This window comes from Tupaia chinensis, unplaced genomic scaffold (assembly GCF_000334495.1).
Source record: "Tupaia chinensis unplaced genomic scaffold, TupChi_1.0 Scaffold000687_1, whole genome shotgun sequence".
Classification (NCBI taxonomy): domain Eukaryota; kingdom Metazoa; phylum Chordata; class Mammalia; order Scandentia; family Tupaiidae; genus Tupaia; species Tupaia belangeri.
Genome location: NW_006160210.1, coordinates 2,235,935 through 2,253,336, shown reverse-complemented (window position 1 = coordinate 2,253,336; position 17,402 = coordinate 2,235,935). Strand labels below are relative to the sequence as shown.

The window sequence follows — 17,402 nt, the reverse complement described above, 5'->3', positions numbered from 1 at the left end:
TTATTCTACTTTTACCAAATAATTACTTGAGTTTTTAGTTTCATTTTTTTCTTACCTGAATTCATGATTAAAAGCTTAAAGTAATTTTGAGTACGTAAGGCATACAAAAATAAATTTTAACATATAGGCAGAATTTTTTTCAATTTTAAATTTGTACAGATACTTTGATTGCTGACAAATTAAATCCACAAAATAGAGGTAAATAATTACATAGTTAAATTAATATATGCACAGTTGGCTGTGGCTCCTTACACATTATTATTATTGTTGTTATTTGGAGAGATTTTTGCTATAGGGGGCGTGCCTTTGCCAGAGAGATAGACAGCAAGAAATCACCCTCCAGCGGGGATAGCCATACTGCTGTTCCTTCTCCTCCAGTCTCCTCTTGGAATTTTGGGCATGCATGCATGCACTGATGTGAATTTCATGCTGCAGGGTGGGTCCAGGACTCAAACTGTGGTTGACTCTGTGGGAGTCCAGTGATGTAATCATTATGCCACCTGCTGGTCCCTTTACATTGTTATTATTTTCCAAAAGTTATAACTTAATTATTATTTGTTAGATAAATTGTATATAGGTAGCCATTGTTTTGGACTGCACTTAAGTTCTAACAGATCAACCAAACTGGAGTCACACAATCATACTAAAACTAAGAAATCAGGAAAATGCCCAGAATAATATTTCCTAAAAAAAATATATTTACAATATCTAAGCAGAAGGTGTCCAGCTAATCTGAACCAGCGCAATAAAGAAGTCACTACTGTTTTAACCCTTACAAGAAAAGTAACCCGAGGGGGCCAGCAAGTGGCATAACGGTTTATGTTGCTGGACTTCCAAATGGCCGACTACAGTTGGAGTCCTAGACCCAGTGGTTATGCCGGTTGGGTGTGCGTGTGTGCCCAAGTTCCCAGGAGGAGAAGGGATTACAGTGTGGCCATCACCCACAGGGCTGATGTCTCACTTTCCCCACTGCTATCACTGTTTGTCTGTCTGTCTGTCTCTCTCTCTCTCTCTCTCTCAATGAGCACACACACTGTATGGCAAAAAAATAAATAAAAGTAACCTGAAGTATCCTGATGATGACAAGTATCCTTCTAGTTCCCTTATTCCTGCTTATTTTCTCTTTTAAAACACACATTTCTGCCGTGCTCATTGGAGCACTTACCTATTTTTTGGTGGAGATGCTGCCCCAATTCATGAACTGTTAAGGAAAATCCAGTTATGTCTTTATATTTGTTGAAATGTTGTTTTGAAACATATTCTTATGGGGCCAGCAGGTGGAGTGCTGGTTAAGGGTGCTGGACTCCCACATAACCAACTAGAGTTTGAGTACCAAACCCATGGGTTGCTTTCTTTCTTTCCCTCCTCTCTCTCTCTCTCTCACTCTCACTCTGTCCCTTTCTGGTCAAATATCTATCTATCTATCTATCTATCTATAGATAGATAGATAGATAGATATAGAATATATATATATAGATATATATATACACACACACACACACACATCTCCCTCTTTAGTCAAATTTATATCTATATATGTATCTCTCTCTCTCTCTATATATATATATATATGAATATATGTGTATATATATATAGAGAGATAGATAGATAGATAGATACTCACACACATACACATATACATATATATATATATATATACAGTTTAAACAAATAAAAACATTCTTATGAAGTCATATTGAACTCCAGGAGAAAAATTAATTACATTTAAAAAAATTTCTTAAAGTAATATGTGGGGCCAGTCAGTGGCATGATGTTTAAGGTAGTGGATTACCATATGGCTGGCTATAGTTCAAGTTCCAGTTACAGTGGCTTAAAAATCATGCCAGGTACGTGTGTGTGCTCAAAATCCTGAGAGAAGAATGGTGGAGATGGGACTGCAGTGTGGCCATCCCTCCCAGGGGATGGTTTATTGCTTTTCCTTTCACTGTTTCTCTCTGTCTCTTTCTGTCTCAGGCAAGGACACATGCCCTATGGCAAATTAAAAAAAAAAAAAAAAAAAAAAAAAAAGAAGAAGAAAAAAAAAAAGAAGAAGAAGAAAAGGCAATGGTAGCTGAATTAGCTGAATTGAATAACATGAAATAGGGTAATGTGATAGCTTTAACATGCAATAAAATGCACACATGAAGTGTGTAAGAAAAGCACTTCAAATTTTAGGAATTACTGGCATAGTTTTACTTAAAGCATAGAATTCTTTATGTTTTCACATGGTTGTCACAATAATGATCAATGCTTCTGAGCAACCTTTGGAAAAGATTAAGTGTGAAGAATGCCAAAACTCACCAGGAGACCCTTGAAGATGCAAGTAAGGGCAATAATTAAACGTGTTAAGGAATATGCAGACAGAAATAAAGAAAGACTAGTGGGAGATTTGGAACTGACGGCACTTGATGCGTTTTTGATGGTTTAAATGAGGAGAACATAAAAATAGGTGCAATTATGTTTGTGCCTATATACACACATAAGCATTTATACTTTTTTATTTAAAAATAATTTAGCTTAAGCTTTCAAGAGAGAGAGAGATGGAAAGAGAGAGACAAACACCCTTAACAGGTCTTCATATGATCTATCTCCAGCCTCCTCCAGCTCAGATCAAGGGCACATGTGTGTCCAGTATGCAGATGAAGGCCCCTGGATATGACCCTGGTCCCATCCCATGTGGGTTCAATTGCATTACCGCTGTGTCGTCGTCTGGTCCTTTACTGTACAGTCATAAGTATATATAATATGTTGCTCTCTCCCTCTTCCCTGAGCAAATAACACATTAATTGTGTCTCCCTCCTCCTTCCTATTTCTTCACCAGTCTGAATGCCATAGTGTCATGTGGGTCATCTAAACTATAACTTCTGACAAAGCAGAACTAAAAAATTATAAACCTTGGAAGAGAATTAAAATAGGCATTGTTCTGGAAAAGAAAAAAAAACAGTAAAAAAAGCTCTAAAATAGAACTAAAAATAAATTGTAAGGATGATACGAGTTAGGAAAATGGTAGGGAGACAAAAGGTTAAGATTAGTCAGAACACCTAAGGGAACAAAGGATGAACATAAAAGAATTCTGTGTTCAGGGAACACCTTGCTGAGAAGCATCTTTTGTTTGTTTGCTTTCCAAGATTAACAGTGTCAATTATAACTTAAGTGCCTGAAAAAAAGCAATATCAGAAATATATAATTTAAAAAATTGACATCAAAAAGTAAAAAGGTAAGTTTGTAAAAACTTGACAATTATGGATTTGAGTGTATGTGATTATTCTCCTTTGCATAAAGTTGTGCATTTAAATAAAAATTCCATGTAATCTGGTATTAAATATGCAAACAAAATAAGATCTAGGATAACCAATACATGACTTTTTAAACCATTTTTCATATCATCACAGATTCCTAGTATTAGAAGTACGTTTTAATGTCTTTTACAAATTGGCAAATTTGTCATTGACATTGGCAAGACAGAGAAAGAGAAAACACCCCTGCAGGGTGAACAACCACACTACAATCCTTTCTCCTCCACTTGCCTCTCAGGTTTGGTGCACACTTGCCCATGCGCCTGGCATGATTCTCAAGCTGCCAGATCCAGGACTTGGACTGGGAAGCTAGTCATGTGAGAATCAATACCTTATCCTCCACACACCTACTGGCATCACTATGGAATTCTTAAATACAGAACTTCTGGTTGTGAAATTTTAGGATTCTTTGTCAATAGATAGGTGCCTATGAGTAGACATAAACTATTGTAAATGTGATCATATTTTTTATAAGATGACTACACATTCTTTTTACTTATAAATAATCCTTTATTTCAGCATTTGCAGAAAATAGAAATAATATATTGATTACATTTTCATTATATTTTATTTTATTTTTTAAATAATTATTTATTTAATTTATTATTATTATTATTATTATTTTAAATTTGCTATAGAACATGTGTGCTCACTAGAGAGAGACTGAAACAGAAAGAGAGAGAGAAAGTGAGAAAGCAGGCTTCTAGGTCCAGGACTCGAACTGCAGTCAGCCATGTGGGAGTCCAGTACCTTAACCACTATGCCACCTTCGGGCCCCTGTCATTATTATTTTAAATAAAATCATTTTGCTGAATCTTTCTACTTATAGTACAAAAAAGAGTTATTTCAAGTATCTTCTCACTTTTTACTATAATCTAAGCTTGCTGAAGTCACATTGTTAGGATCAGTCTAATAAATTTCTAAGTTGACATTTTAATTACTTGTTTAAAAAGTTTATGCTTTATGCTAAAATAAGGACAACTCTTGGAAGAAATACATTTCTAATGGAAATAAACTAGAAATAACTAGGATAAAATGCTTCCATAGGTTTTGTGATCAGAGGGAAATTTTGAGTTTGAAAAGGTCATTATTTTAGAAACTAAATGTTTTAGAAAATGCTACCCTAAAAGTACAGAAAATTTACCTATCATGAGCAAAACTAGAAAAATTAATCTATAAAAGATACCTTGATTCTTCCTGCCTTGTCCTGTTTTACACAACTGTTTTGGCTTTCTCAATTTATTTATTTTTTTAGCATAGTTAAAGTTTTACACTGCTGAGCCATATTTAAGTAATTCTATTTCTTCTTGTATTTATTCCTATGACAAATTCTAAATAGATTTTCCTCAAATTGTTTATAAATTTTAGGTACCTTGACTATTTGGAATTTGTTTCTACATTCTTTAGATATACACATTTATACCAGACTATTTTCCAGTAGCTAATGGCACATATTCTACCTCATCAAATTAGTCATTATGGTTGGCATAATGTCATATGAACAGAAAGTATTTATTACATATTCTATATATTTCCTTAGAAAGATCTATGAAATAACTCTTATTTTACTCAAGTCTTATTAAATAGTTCAGTGCGTTAAATTGTACGTCTCTAGATTAATTTCAGAAAGAAACACTGTTCCAAATGTACCGAGTCCATAGGTACTGAGAATGCCCTCATGTAAAACTCAGCTTCCTACACCAAGAATGAACCCTAATGCGAACTATGGAACTGGATATTGCGTAGACCTATCAGTTGCAATGAGTGTAGCACTCTGAGGATGCTATGACCGTGTGGAGGCACCAGATACAGAAGGTATCTCTGTCCCTTCTGCTTAGTTTTTTCCTATGATTCAAAAATTGCTCAAAAGAAAGAAAGAAAGAAAATCTAAAAACACTCCTTAGTAATTATAGACATTTATTAGGTTGTGAAAAAGGCATGACTTTTTTTTTCTATGCAAAAATGTATCATGACTTTTCCCACAACCCAATACGATGTTTAAGGGTTAGAGTAAATATCATTTAAAAAGCGTAAAAGTAAAAATATAACTTAAAGATGGCAAATATAAATATTTCTAATTAAATCATAAGAGATCTGTTTGTGAAGTAAACTTAGATATTAATAAAATTAAACAATATTATTTAGAATTATACAAGGAATTTCTAAGTGAAGGAAATTTGATAACTATAAAAACAGAGTAAAAATTGCTTAATATTTTGCTTAAATCGAAAGAAATTTTTTGTGTCTATTAATGTCTTTGATAGACAGTTTCCTGTAAGAATACAATAAATTTGAACTAAAAATTAAAACAACTTTGTAAAAAAAATAAAAGAAAAATGTTTGGAAACAAAAGAAACAGTTGAGAAGATGTGAGAATCTTTATGGTCAAAAAGCATTAAGAATATAATCATTTATGTGTTCCATATAAAAATAGGGTTCCCATACACACTTCCTATCATAATACTGAACTTATTTTACAGGTGAATTTTATTCATTTGAAAAAGAATACTGTAATATAAATTCTGAAATCTGTTTAAAACTTACATGCTTTGTGAAATTTTTCTTTAACATCATGGATAGTGGATGTTTGTGTCACCTGAAAATGAAAAGAAAACAGAATTACAATAAGTATTCATTTGTTTTATACACATTAGTTTAAGAAGACATATTTTAGGGGTCGGCAGGAGGCATGGTGGTTAGGGGCACTGGACTCCCACATGACTGACTGTGGTTCGAGTCCTGGACCTGGCGGCTTGCTTTCTCATTTTTCCTCTCTCTTTCTCTCTCTCACACTCTGTCCCTCTCTGGTCAAATTAAGTAGATAAATAGAGTTGAATAAAATAAAATAAAATAAAATAAAATAAAATAACATAAAATAAACATTTTAATATTCAAAGTATAAACTACTACAAAATAATTATTTTTCTTTTATTTAGCTTTTTCATTGTTAACTTTTTATAGTCTTGAAATATTGCAGTCACTATCACTGTAACTTAAAAATTGTATTTGTGGGACCAGCAGTTAGTGTAATGGCTGTGTCACTGAACTCACATGTAGTCGACCGCGGTTCGAGTCCTGGACCCGGTAGCTTAAACTCACGCCAGGAGCGTGTATGTGCGTGCCCAAGATCCCTAGAGGAGAATGGAGGAGATGGGATTGAGACGTGGCCATCCCCCCCGAGGGGTGATTTCTTGCTTTCTGTCTCTCTGTTGTCTTTCTGACGAGTGCACATGCCCTATAGCAAAAAAAAAAAAAAACCTTCAAAAAAAAAAAAACAAAACTGTATTTGTAGGTAACATTTGGGTCATTGAAAAAGTCAAGGTGTATTTTTCTTTTTTTTTTCTATGCAAAAGTGCATCATGACTTCTAGTGACTCACTAGTAATAGTATTATTAAGTGAATTAAAATTCTTATTCCCAATACATTTAAAAACTTTTTGGATGATATATTCAATTCCTGTTTTCAAAGTTCATGAGGGGGACCAGCAGTTAGCGTAATGGCCATGTTGCTGGACTCCCATGTAGTCGACCGTGGTTCGCGTCCCGGAACCGGTGGCTTAAAACTCATGCCGGGTGCGTGTGCGTGCATGCCCAAGATCCTGAAAGGAGAATGGAGGAGAAGGGATTGCCGTGTGGCCACCCCCCTGGGGGGGGTTTTCTCAATTTCTGTCTCTCTGTCTCTGTCTGTCTGGTGAGCGCACATGCCTTATAGCAAAATCCTCTCCAAAAAAAAATGTCATGGGTCATAGGCTAAAAACATGACTTAATACACAAGGAAGTTAAAGAATTCACAGCAGGGATGCCTGAACATGTGAAATCGATTTATATGGACAATGGAGAGAAGTTTACATCAGGGACATTATGAGACAAAAAATCATATCTGCGAGGTCCCAGAGTATGTTATTAATATGTTATTAAAGTCTTTAGTAAAAACTACTAGAGGTTGGAGTCAGTAGGTGGCAATGGTGGTTAAGGCACCAGACTCCAGTATTGCCAGCTGCGGTTCGAGTCTCAAAGCTGATGGCTTGGAAATCATGCCAGATGCCTGTGTGTGGGTGTCTGGAATCCCTGGAGGACAATGGAGGAGAAGAGATCGTAGGGACACCATCCCCCAAGGAGGGGATTTCTCACTTTCCCTCTCACTGTCTCTGGTGAGGGCACATGCCCTATGGCAAAAACCTAAAAACCAAATTAATTAATGAATAAAGTAAAATAAAATAAAATACTAAAGGCCTATTAGAATAAACGTGAAATATATTGTTTGCGTTCTTTAAGTATGTTATGATTTAACCAAATATGTGGTGCTAATCTACTGAAAATAACCCCTTCGAACTTAGAGAAGTGAATAAAATGATTTTATCTAAATTAGAAAACATCTGAGGACAATAATTTCATCCAAACACCTCTGCAATCAAAATATGTTTGACTTTCTGATTTTGTGCCTATCAAAATTGCAAATTTCATGAAAATCCTCTCATCTCTGATCTTTTTCATTGGCCTTTAAAAAGCCAACTGTCTTTCAAAGTCTAGTTCAAAAGTATTTTCATAGTCACTCCAGAAAATACGTTGGCTTTCTCTAAGGAGGCATAAAATATTGATGAAATAAATCATTATATGTGTACATTATGTATATTTGTTACATGAGACTATTACAGCTCTTCTGGAATTTTGAATGAAGAAAATAAGTATAAAGGACACTGGGATATAACAATCCTTCAGGTGGTTCTTACTGACACATTCCATTTAATATTGTATTCTACATATCTAACAATGAACGGATTCACTTTACTATTTCCATTCCCTGCTTAATAGGACCAAGTATTCTATATTGATTCAGAATTTTTGCTCTTAATTTCTTACAAGTATATTGTTTACCAAATAAGCAAATTGTAAGATTTAACCCTTTGAAAATGATACCAATTATCATTTCTGTTATGCTATAAATAACAAAACCTTAAGCTGTGGATATGCCATTTCAAATATTTTACAGTATTGTTCTATATTCAAAGATATTAGGAAATATTTAAAAAAGAATTAAAAGGTGATATGTACTTGTATACTTGTACATATTATATTTTATTTTAATTTTGATATTAATTTTTTTTTTGGAGAGGTCTTTTGTTATAGGGCACGTGCACTCACCAGAAAGTCAGAGACAGAGTCAAAAAGTGAGAAATCACCTCCCCAGGGGGGATCGCCAGGCCGCAATCCCTTCTCCTCCATTCTCCTCTCGGGATCTTGGGCACCTATGAACACGCGCCCAGCGTGAGTTTAAGCCACCAGGTCTCGGACTAGAACCACGGTTGACTACGTGGGAGTCCAGTGACAAAGCCGTTATGCCAACTGCTGGTCCTGATAATGGATTTTTTATCCTTAAATTATATTCTAACACCATAGTTTTACAAGGTCTATTGCTTTATCTTCATAGTACTTATTCATTCAGCAATTTTTATATTGTTTCCTCTACCAAAGGTAACCTGAAACTTACATGCTATTCCCTAGAGGAACAAATATTTGTACATCAGTCGTTTCAAGGGAAGTTTTTAAAATATTTTTAATAAAAGAAGATGATAATTTCTCAATGAGGGTTTCATTTGTGTTTATCTAGCACTTCAGGAAGACACATTATCTTTTATTAACAGTTGGTTCTTTAAATATAGGGACCTTGAGAACACTGACCGAATGTCACTGTACTTTGTGTTTCAACATGTAGTATACCACATAGCAAATAATAAAAATTTTAACTAACTTTTTTAGCAGTCAAAAATAAATCCATTAGTGGAAACAGAGGAAGGTCAAAGTTCCTTAATCTGATATGCACAATCTTTCATACACACATTTGTAAAGAAAAACTATTTGTTTTTCTTGAGTAGCATAATTTAAATGACAGTCTTCTAATTTGACATATACATTTTTTTTTCCTCTGAAGTTTTACACGTGTAGGACTACCATTATGTTGTAAGAGAGAAAACTTTCATTTAGAATAGGAAGAATAGGATTGGATTATACATTTTTACCAAAGATTTTTTTTTTTTAAATTCCATTTGACTTTCACATGTTAGAAAGTGTTCATAAATCTTTGCAAGCTACCCTTTCTGGAGTCATTTCAGACAGAAACATCAGGAAAAAAATATAACCACTAAATGATTCAGACATTCACTCAATTAGCCACAAGACTGTGCTTGATCCACTCTTTCAGTCCTTTAGTTGTACTCAGAGCCCAAAAAAGAGAAAAAGATGATAATTAATAGAGCATGTAAGACCTTCTGATTACTAAATTGATATCTCAGTGGCTTCAACAGGGAATTTATTCATAATAATGTCTACATTTTAGTCAGTTTTACAACATCTTTAAAAGGACAAACTCTCACCCGATAATTTATTCATTTTCTAAATCACAATTAATTTTCCAGATGGGAAAAGAAAGTATTCTTACACTTGCAACTCTGAAATTCTCCTTATTAACATTCCTTTCTCATCAGAAGAAACAATTCTTGAAATAGTAAGTAGACAAAGCAAATTGCATTTGTTAGTAGAACTAAAAATTAACTTCTAAATTTTAAGTCATCATAGATGTCTTCTGGGACTTTTATTTTATCCTGCATTTAAGTTGATGGAGACAGATAAAAGCTTTTCACATTCATGCAATTTATTCTAGGATCTCCTTGAATTGTCCTATTATGAAGATCCTGCTGTATTTCATAGAAACTTTTTTTTTGGGGGGGGGTACTTTGTTACTGGTGCTGTTACTTTGTAAAACTGTATTGGGACTGGCAGGTGGCATGGTGGTTAAGGCACTGAATTCCCACCTTGCCAACTGGCCAACTGCGGTTTGGATCTCAGACCTGGTAGCAGGCTTTCTGATTTTTCCCTTTCTCTCTCTCTGTCTCTTTCTGGTCAAATTAAAAATAATAATAATAATAATAAACAACATTAAATAAATAAATCTTACAAAAACAAGCAAACAAATTAAAAACAGCTATCTTTTAGCCATTCCTCAATAACTCCTTGAAATGAATAGAGGTCTCCAAAATATTATACTATTTCTCTTGCTTAGAAAAAGGAAAATATGTGATGAGAAAAACAAAAAACAATAACCACTTAAAATTCATTTGCAGAGTAATTTCAACATGTAAACTAGAAATTGACAGTAAAATTTACAAAGGAATGTGTATACAAGTAAAGGCAGAGGAAAAAATAGAATAAAAGATAAATAACCTAGTAGACATGAGTAGATATAGAAGTGTGAAAATAGTGAAACTTACCCAAACACAGATGTGAAAATACAAAATATCTAGTGCAGTATTCCTAACTGAAAAGTGCATTTTCTTGCTATTTTTCATGAAAAGAAAGTGTACTATCTTAGAGAATCAATTATTTTTGGTTGATTAATTCACAAATGTGGAAAAAAAATCTTAGAACTTCCACTAGCAAGTTTTAGATTAGCAAACTGAACGATGTAGTTTTATATTTTATTCAGAATGGACAGGAGTTGGTTACGGTTTTTAAAATAAAGAGAATATGAAATAGTTTCAAGCAAAAAATACGGAGGAAAATCAGTTTTAGAAAGTTCATATAGTTGATAAATTTTTTGACATCAAGCCACAGAGATGAAGATTACAATTATTCCCGCATCATTGGCTCACGGCCCTCTTAAATGCTCTGACATGTTGCCAGCCACTGAAAACTACTGTGTACCTTTGCAAACTTAATTGTGTGTACTGCAAGTTCACGGAAGACTCATCTTTAATATGTAAACAAATTCAAGTATTTGGCATCCTTGAGAACAATGAAAATCTTGTCATTTAATGTGTCTGAAATTGAGAAAAAGCTTTGATGATTGCATAAGCTGGGAAACTTCCACACATTTATGACATCTCTCTAGTGATTCTTAAAAATAATGAATAAGTTACTCTTTATCAAGAAAACAAAATCCATTTACGTCAATGACTTTGAATACCATATATTTTTTTACTCTCAACTTTCTCTCTCCAGGACCCACTTGGTTGGTTGTTTTGTTTAGTTTAGATTTTTGCTGGAGGACATCTGTGCTCAATGGAGTCAGAGACTAAAGCAAAGTGAAAACACTGCCTGGTGGGGATAACCATGCCACAGTCCCTTGTTCTCCATTCTCCTTTCAGGAATTTGGGTGCACACATGTTCCCTGTATGCTTTTTAAGCCACCATATCTGGGACTTGAACTGTGGTTGGGCATGTGGGACTCTAGCAACTTAAGCACTCTCACCTGCATTCACTTGTTTTCATAGCCGGAAGCTTACTTACACAACCGAATGCTTTAACTATCTGTGTGGTATCTCACAGTAATATCAGAGGTAAGTGTCCAGAACTGAGTTTGTAATTGCGTGTACTCCCTAATGATATTGGGACTCAAGCAGTTATTTCAATCAGAATCTTCATGTCAGCCTTGATAATTCAACTTCATTTTCTAAGCAACCTCATAGCATTACTGAGTCAACCTCATATGTGTAAAATCAGCCCACTTCTGTTACCTTTTACATATAAAGTCATCTACTAGAAATCTTAGCATATATTAGGCACCAACATTCATTGAAGAGAATAACTTCTAATGTTGTGAAAATACAAAATATCTAGTGCAGTATTCCTAACTGAAAAGTGCATTTTCTTGCTATTTTTCATGAAAAGAAAGTGTACTATCTTAGAGAATCAATTATTTTTGGTTGATTAATTCACAAATGTGGAAAAAAAATCTTAGAACTTCCACTAGCAAGTTTTAGATTAGCAAACTGAACGATGTAGTTTTATATTTTATTCAGAATGGACAGGAGTTGGTTACGGTTTTTAAAATAAAGAGAATATGAAATAGTTTCAAGCAAAAAATACGGAGGAAAATCAGTTTTAGAAAGTTCATATAGTTGATAAATTTTTTGACATCAAGCCACAGAGATGAAGATTACAATTATTCCCGCATCATTGGCTCACGGCCCTCTTAAATGCTCTGACATGTTGCCAGCCACTGAAAACTACTGTGTACCTTTGCAAACTTAATTGTGTGTACTGCAAGTTCACGGAAGACTCATCTTTAATATGTAAACAAATTCAAGTATTTGGCATCCTTGAGAACAATGAAAATCTTGTCATTTAATGTGTCTGAAATTGAGAAAAAGCTTTGATGATTGCATAAGCTGGGAAACTTCCACACATTTATGACATCTCTCTAGTGATTCTTAAAAATAATGAATAAGTTACTCTTTATCAAGAAAACAAAATCCATTTACGTCAATGACTTTGAATACCATATATTTTTTTACTCTCAACTTTCTCTCTCCAGGACCCACTTGGTTGGTTGTTTTGTTTAGTTTAGATTTTTGCTGGAGGACATCTGTGCTCAATGGAGTCAGAGACTAAAGCAAAGTGAAAACACTGCCTGGTGGGGATAACCATGCCACAGTCCCTTGTTCTCCATTCTCCTTTCAGGAATTTGGGTGCACACATGTTCCCTGTATGCTTTTTAAGCCACCATATCTGGGACTTGAACTGTGGTTGGGCATGTGGGACTCTAGCAACTTAAGCACTCTCACCTGCATTCACTTGTTTTCATAGCCGGAAGCTTACTTACACAACCGAATGCTTTAACTATCTGTGTGGTATCTCACAGTAATATCAGAGGTAAGTGTCCAGAACTGAGTTTGTAATTGCGTGTACTCCCTAATGATATTGGGACTCAAGCAGTTATTTCAATCAGAATCTTCATGTCAGCCTTGATAATTCAACTTCATTTTCTAAGCAACCTCATAGCATTACTGAGTCAACCTCATATGTGTAAAATCAGCCCACTTCTGTTACCTTTTACATATAAAGTCATCTACTAGAAATCTTAGCATATATTAGGCACCAACATTCATTGAAGAGAATAACTTCTAATGTATTACTGAAGGAGTCAATATATTGAATCACTTCATGCAAATAATACATTTTTCTATAAATCTACCTGATAGTTTTAAATAAAAGAGTATGACAGTGATATGCCTGTAAGGTAGGTAGCATAGCCTCTTCATGGTACAGAAGAGACAACTATCAGGCATGATAACGGCATCATTGTCCTCAGGGCTGTGCAGCTAGTATGTTTTGGTATGTGCATAGACAGATGCATACAAACACATACATACACATATGTATACACATATTTTGTGATCAATCTGTTTAGAAAGTAGAAAAATTAATCTTCTGTAGTGAAAAGAACACAGGCTTCCAGAATGCATTCATCCCATAGGCTTAAAGGTAGAAAAGCTCACCTGAAAATGTATAGTTTAAACCAAGATAGTTTTGAATGCAAAAGAAGTGTTACCAGTAAATATATCATGAATTAGTGATTAAAAATTATGCTTAGTGGTCACCAGGTGGTATGGTGGTTAAGATGCTGGATTCCCACCTGGCTGACTGTGATTCGAATCCCAGACCCTGCAGTTTGAATATTATGATGGGTAGATATGTGGGAATGCCCAGAATCTCAAGAAGAAAATGGAGAAGGGATTGTTGTGTGGCCACCCCACTGGAGATGATTTCTCACTTCCTTCTCTCTGTCTCTTTTTTGTCTTTCTCTGATGAGCACAGGCACCCCATGACAAGACAAGAAAAAAAGAAAAAAAATAAAAAAACTCTTGCTAGATAGATAGATTAAGCCTGCTTTTCTGGATATAAAGTTTCCTAATTTAACTATTACCAACTTTCAAAAAACTGAATTTTGCCGAATGCTGTAAGTTAAATCCATTTCATTGTGTAATGTATATGATAAGCTATTTTCCATTACTTTGGCAGACATTAGAATTTTTAATCTCAGAAGCAAGTTTGCTAGCCAGTTTTTGTTTTGTCCCCCCAAAATTATGTTTTAATACTTAAACTATTATATACATGGACCGTTCATTTAAGCTACAGGAATTCTTTTATCTGCAAATCTTAAGAGATTATATCTGTACAATGCCAAAATTGCTGATTAAAAAATAGATCAAAATATATAAATTTATTTCTTGTATTTTTTATAATTATAAATTTTTCTCCACTTTGAAATGAAACATATTTTACTTTACCAATTAACAGCTCGGGGTGAGTGGTTGTTCTTGCTATTTATGTTCTTCTTATCCTCATGTCAAGAGTTAAGAGAATTCTATATAAAAATAGCTCTTAAGATAAAGAAAAATTTTAGAGTGAGAGATTTTTGAAATGCTGCCATCTGCAAAGAAAGGAGTAGCATGTCCTTTGAATTATTGCCTCAGGATTCTATGTTAAAGTTCTGATTAAATTCAGTTCAAATTATAGCAGGGATTTTTTAAAAATAAAATTTATGAGAAGCAGATAATAAATCTGTATTCAATTGCTCATAGACCAGTATTGACAAATAAAGAGCTCAATTAGACAGCCAGTAATTCATCAAATGTCTTGCTAAAACAAATTGCTCATTACATTAGATTTTTAATTTTTAAAAAGTCAAATAACCAATAATTGCAAAGTCAAGAATACCTAAATGTGAAGTAATATTAAATGTTTATTCTGGAGGCAGTGACTATGTGTAATGGGAAAACTTAGAAGGTAATAAGTAAAAGGACAGGTAATAATTCACTCTTTTCACAAAATGATGTTAGAGTGATGAGTTTATAAAATGACAGAGCTATAGCATTCCTTGATTTAAGAGTAAAGTCAATTCTCAAATACAGTATCTGTTATCTAAATGTAACAGGCAGTTCAAAATAAATCTGTCTCAAAGAGAAGGACTTTCTGATAGGAAAATAAGTAAGGGCAGCACTCATAGGCTTTGTGTGATGACAGACCGGTGCACTCGGGTTACTCGGTTGCGTCTTGGCAGATGAAGAAGGATTGAAATTATTCGATGACTGTCAGTTTAAAAATCCACTAATAAAATAAACCATACTAATGGTGTAGAACGGAAAGGTTTGCACATTTGAAACTCTGAGGCAGGTAAGGAATTCATCTCTATCTTCCTTTCTATTCTCCAGAGGCTTCTATAGCAACATGCCTTCAGTTATAGCCTGAAAGGCCAAGCATGTAAGGCATTTAGAAGAGAGAATTTCTACTTTAGGAAATTGCTCTTTCTCGTTAGAGATACCCCCATGATGATCCTTTTGTGTGCTGGGACCATTGATAACTGGAGGAGATTTTTAAAGCTACTCTCAATTTCTACAGAAAAAAAAAAAAAGAAAAAAGAACATCTGGTTTCAGTCAGCACCTTGTTCATTGTTCTATTTTAGCGTGTTACTTCATCTTATGAACTATTTACATGTGATTATACATCACAATACTATGGACATCTGGAGAGTAAGGAGTATATTTTGATTTGGTGTATTTTTCATGCTGTTGTTTCCAGGTATATTACAATGCCTAGCAACTGGGAGATGCTCAATGTATACTAAAGAAATAATAGAACACACAGAGCTAGGAGGAAGAAGGTAGAGGAGGGCTGGTGTGAGGGAGGGAATGTTCTATGATTATGCCCATGAAAGATATTCTTTCCTTTTTTTTCTTTTTTCAGGAAGATTCTTTTGCTATAAGGCATGTGTGCTTGCCAGAGAGACAGAAAGAAAGTGAGAAATCACCCCCTGTCGGGATGGCCATGCCACATTCCCTTCTCCTCCATACTTCTCATCAGATTTGGGGCAAGAAAGCACACATTCCCCAATTGAGAGTCAAGCTGCCAGGTCCAGAACTTGAACTGCAGTTGACCATGTGGGAGTTCAGTGCCTAAATCAGTACGCCATCTGCTGGTCTACAGATATATTCTTGCAGGTACTTGATAATAATCACTTGAAAGCATTTTACGGGTAATACCATCTTCAAACAATAATTTTTCTATAAACTTTCTGCTCTTACTGAGTAGCTATGCAGACAGTATAGTTTTCACAGAGGAAAGTGAGATGCCATGCATATATAAATAAATTTATATTATTCACATTTATGTGTAATTTAGAACTGTGTGAATCTTAGATTATTTCATTTCTCAAATTCAAACAAAAATACACATTCTATCATTTTTATACTTTTAAAAATGTAAACTTCAGACCTCCTGGTGATAAAGCCAGAAAAGGACAACTGCATTGAGTATGAGGTTAGGTGATACTTTTATCCTGGGGATTGTAATGAATATTTAGCAGGAGGAGATCTGTCATAGTGTCTGGCTTCTTTGCTTTGTTTCCAGGGTTTTTCCTGCTCTTGAACATCTCTCTCAGCTGAGGAATTTAACTATCTAATCTAAAACGCCTAGGGTGATCTTTGAAGGGATGAGCTCTATATATGGTTACACTGCCTGATTAGTTTATTGCCCCATTGGGAGTCAGGATGTTCCATGTTAGGTGGTGAATTTCTGTGTGTAAACCTGGAATAGCAGAAGGGAAGATTACCTTCCAAGTATCAGGATCCAGTTAGGAAGGGTAGAATAAAGGAATCTTCAAAGAGGGTCTGGTAGCATTTAGTGGTGGGCTATAAAACAGTTCTGCTTTTAAGAAACTCTCTGTGTGAGCAGTCAGATAATTCATGGCTCTCTACAGTGGAACTCAATTAGGCACCATGTTCCTCTACCCTTAGAGATGTAGGTCTTGTTCTTAAAGAATTCATGGCCCCTGACAATGGGACTTAATTAGAAGACCAAAATGCAATGGACATAATCCAGAGCACACCGATAATGTAAAAGCATTATCACAGTGAGCCATTACTGGAATGGGGCAAGGTACTCCTGGAACCTAGAACCCAAACCACGTGGTGGCAAACTATTTCAGGACCCCTTTCGTCATCTTGAGAGCTCTGATCTTCCGTCTATCTCCTTCAATAAACTCTCTGCTTGCTATCCTCTCTACGGCATCTCTAATTCTTCCTGAGCATGAAGAACCCATGCCCCAGTGTGAGTGCCTGATCACCCTTGCACCCTTGCACCCTTGCGTTCCTATGTCACTTAGGAGGCCCCTGCTCTATTTACCTACTATTGGATCTAATTCCTGTCTCACTGGTGCACAAATTGTGCCCAAAACATTTGATATAAAAATACTAGAAGTCATGCTGTGCTAAAATAACAGTTCAGTTCCACTTGCTGTGTGCTTGTCCCTTCCAACCCCATCCTTCAAAG

General features: G+C 34.8%; 1 protein-coding gene across 1 annotated transcript in view; it reads right to left on the bottom strand.

Moving 5' to 3' along the window:
- TECRL (trans-2,3-enoyl-CoA reductase like) overlaps window positions 1-17,402 on the bottom strand; it is a 109,842-nt gene that overhangs the window by 87,178 nt on the left and 5,262 nt on the right. Inside the window, exon 2 of the mRNA XM_006160489.3 lies at window positions 5,841-5,892. Coding sequence (XP_006160551.1) covers window positions 5,841-5,892 — 52 coding nt within the window. The remainder of the gene's footprint in view (window positions 1-5,840; window positions 5,893-17,402) is intronic.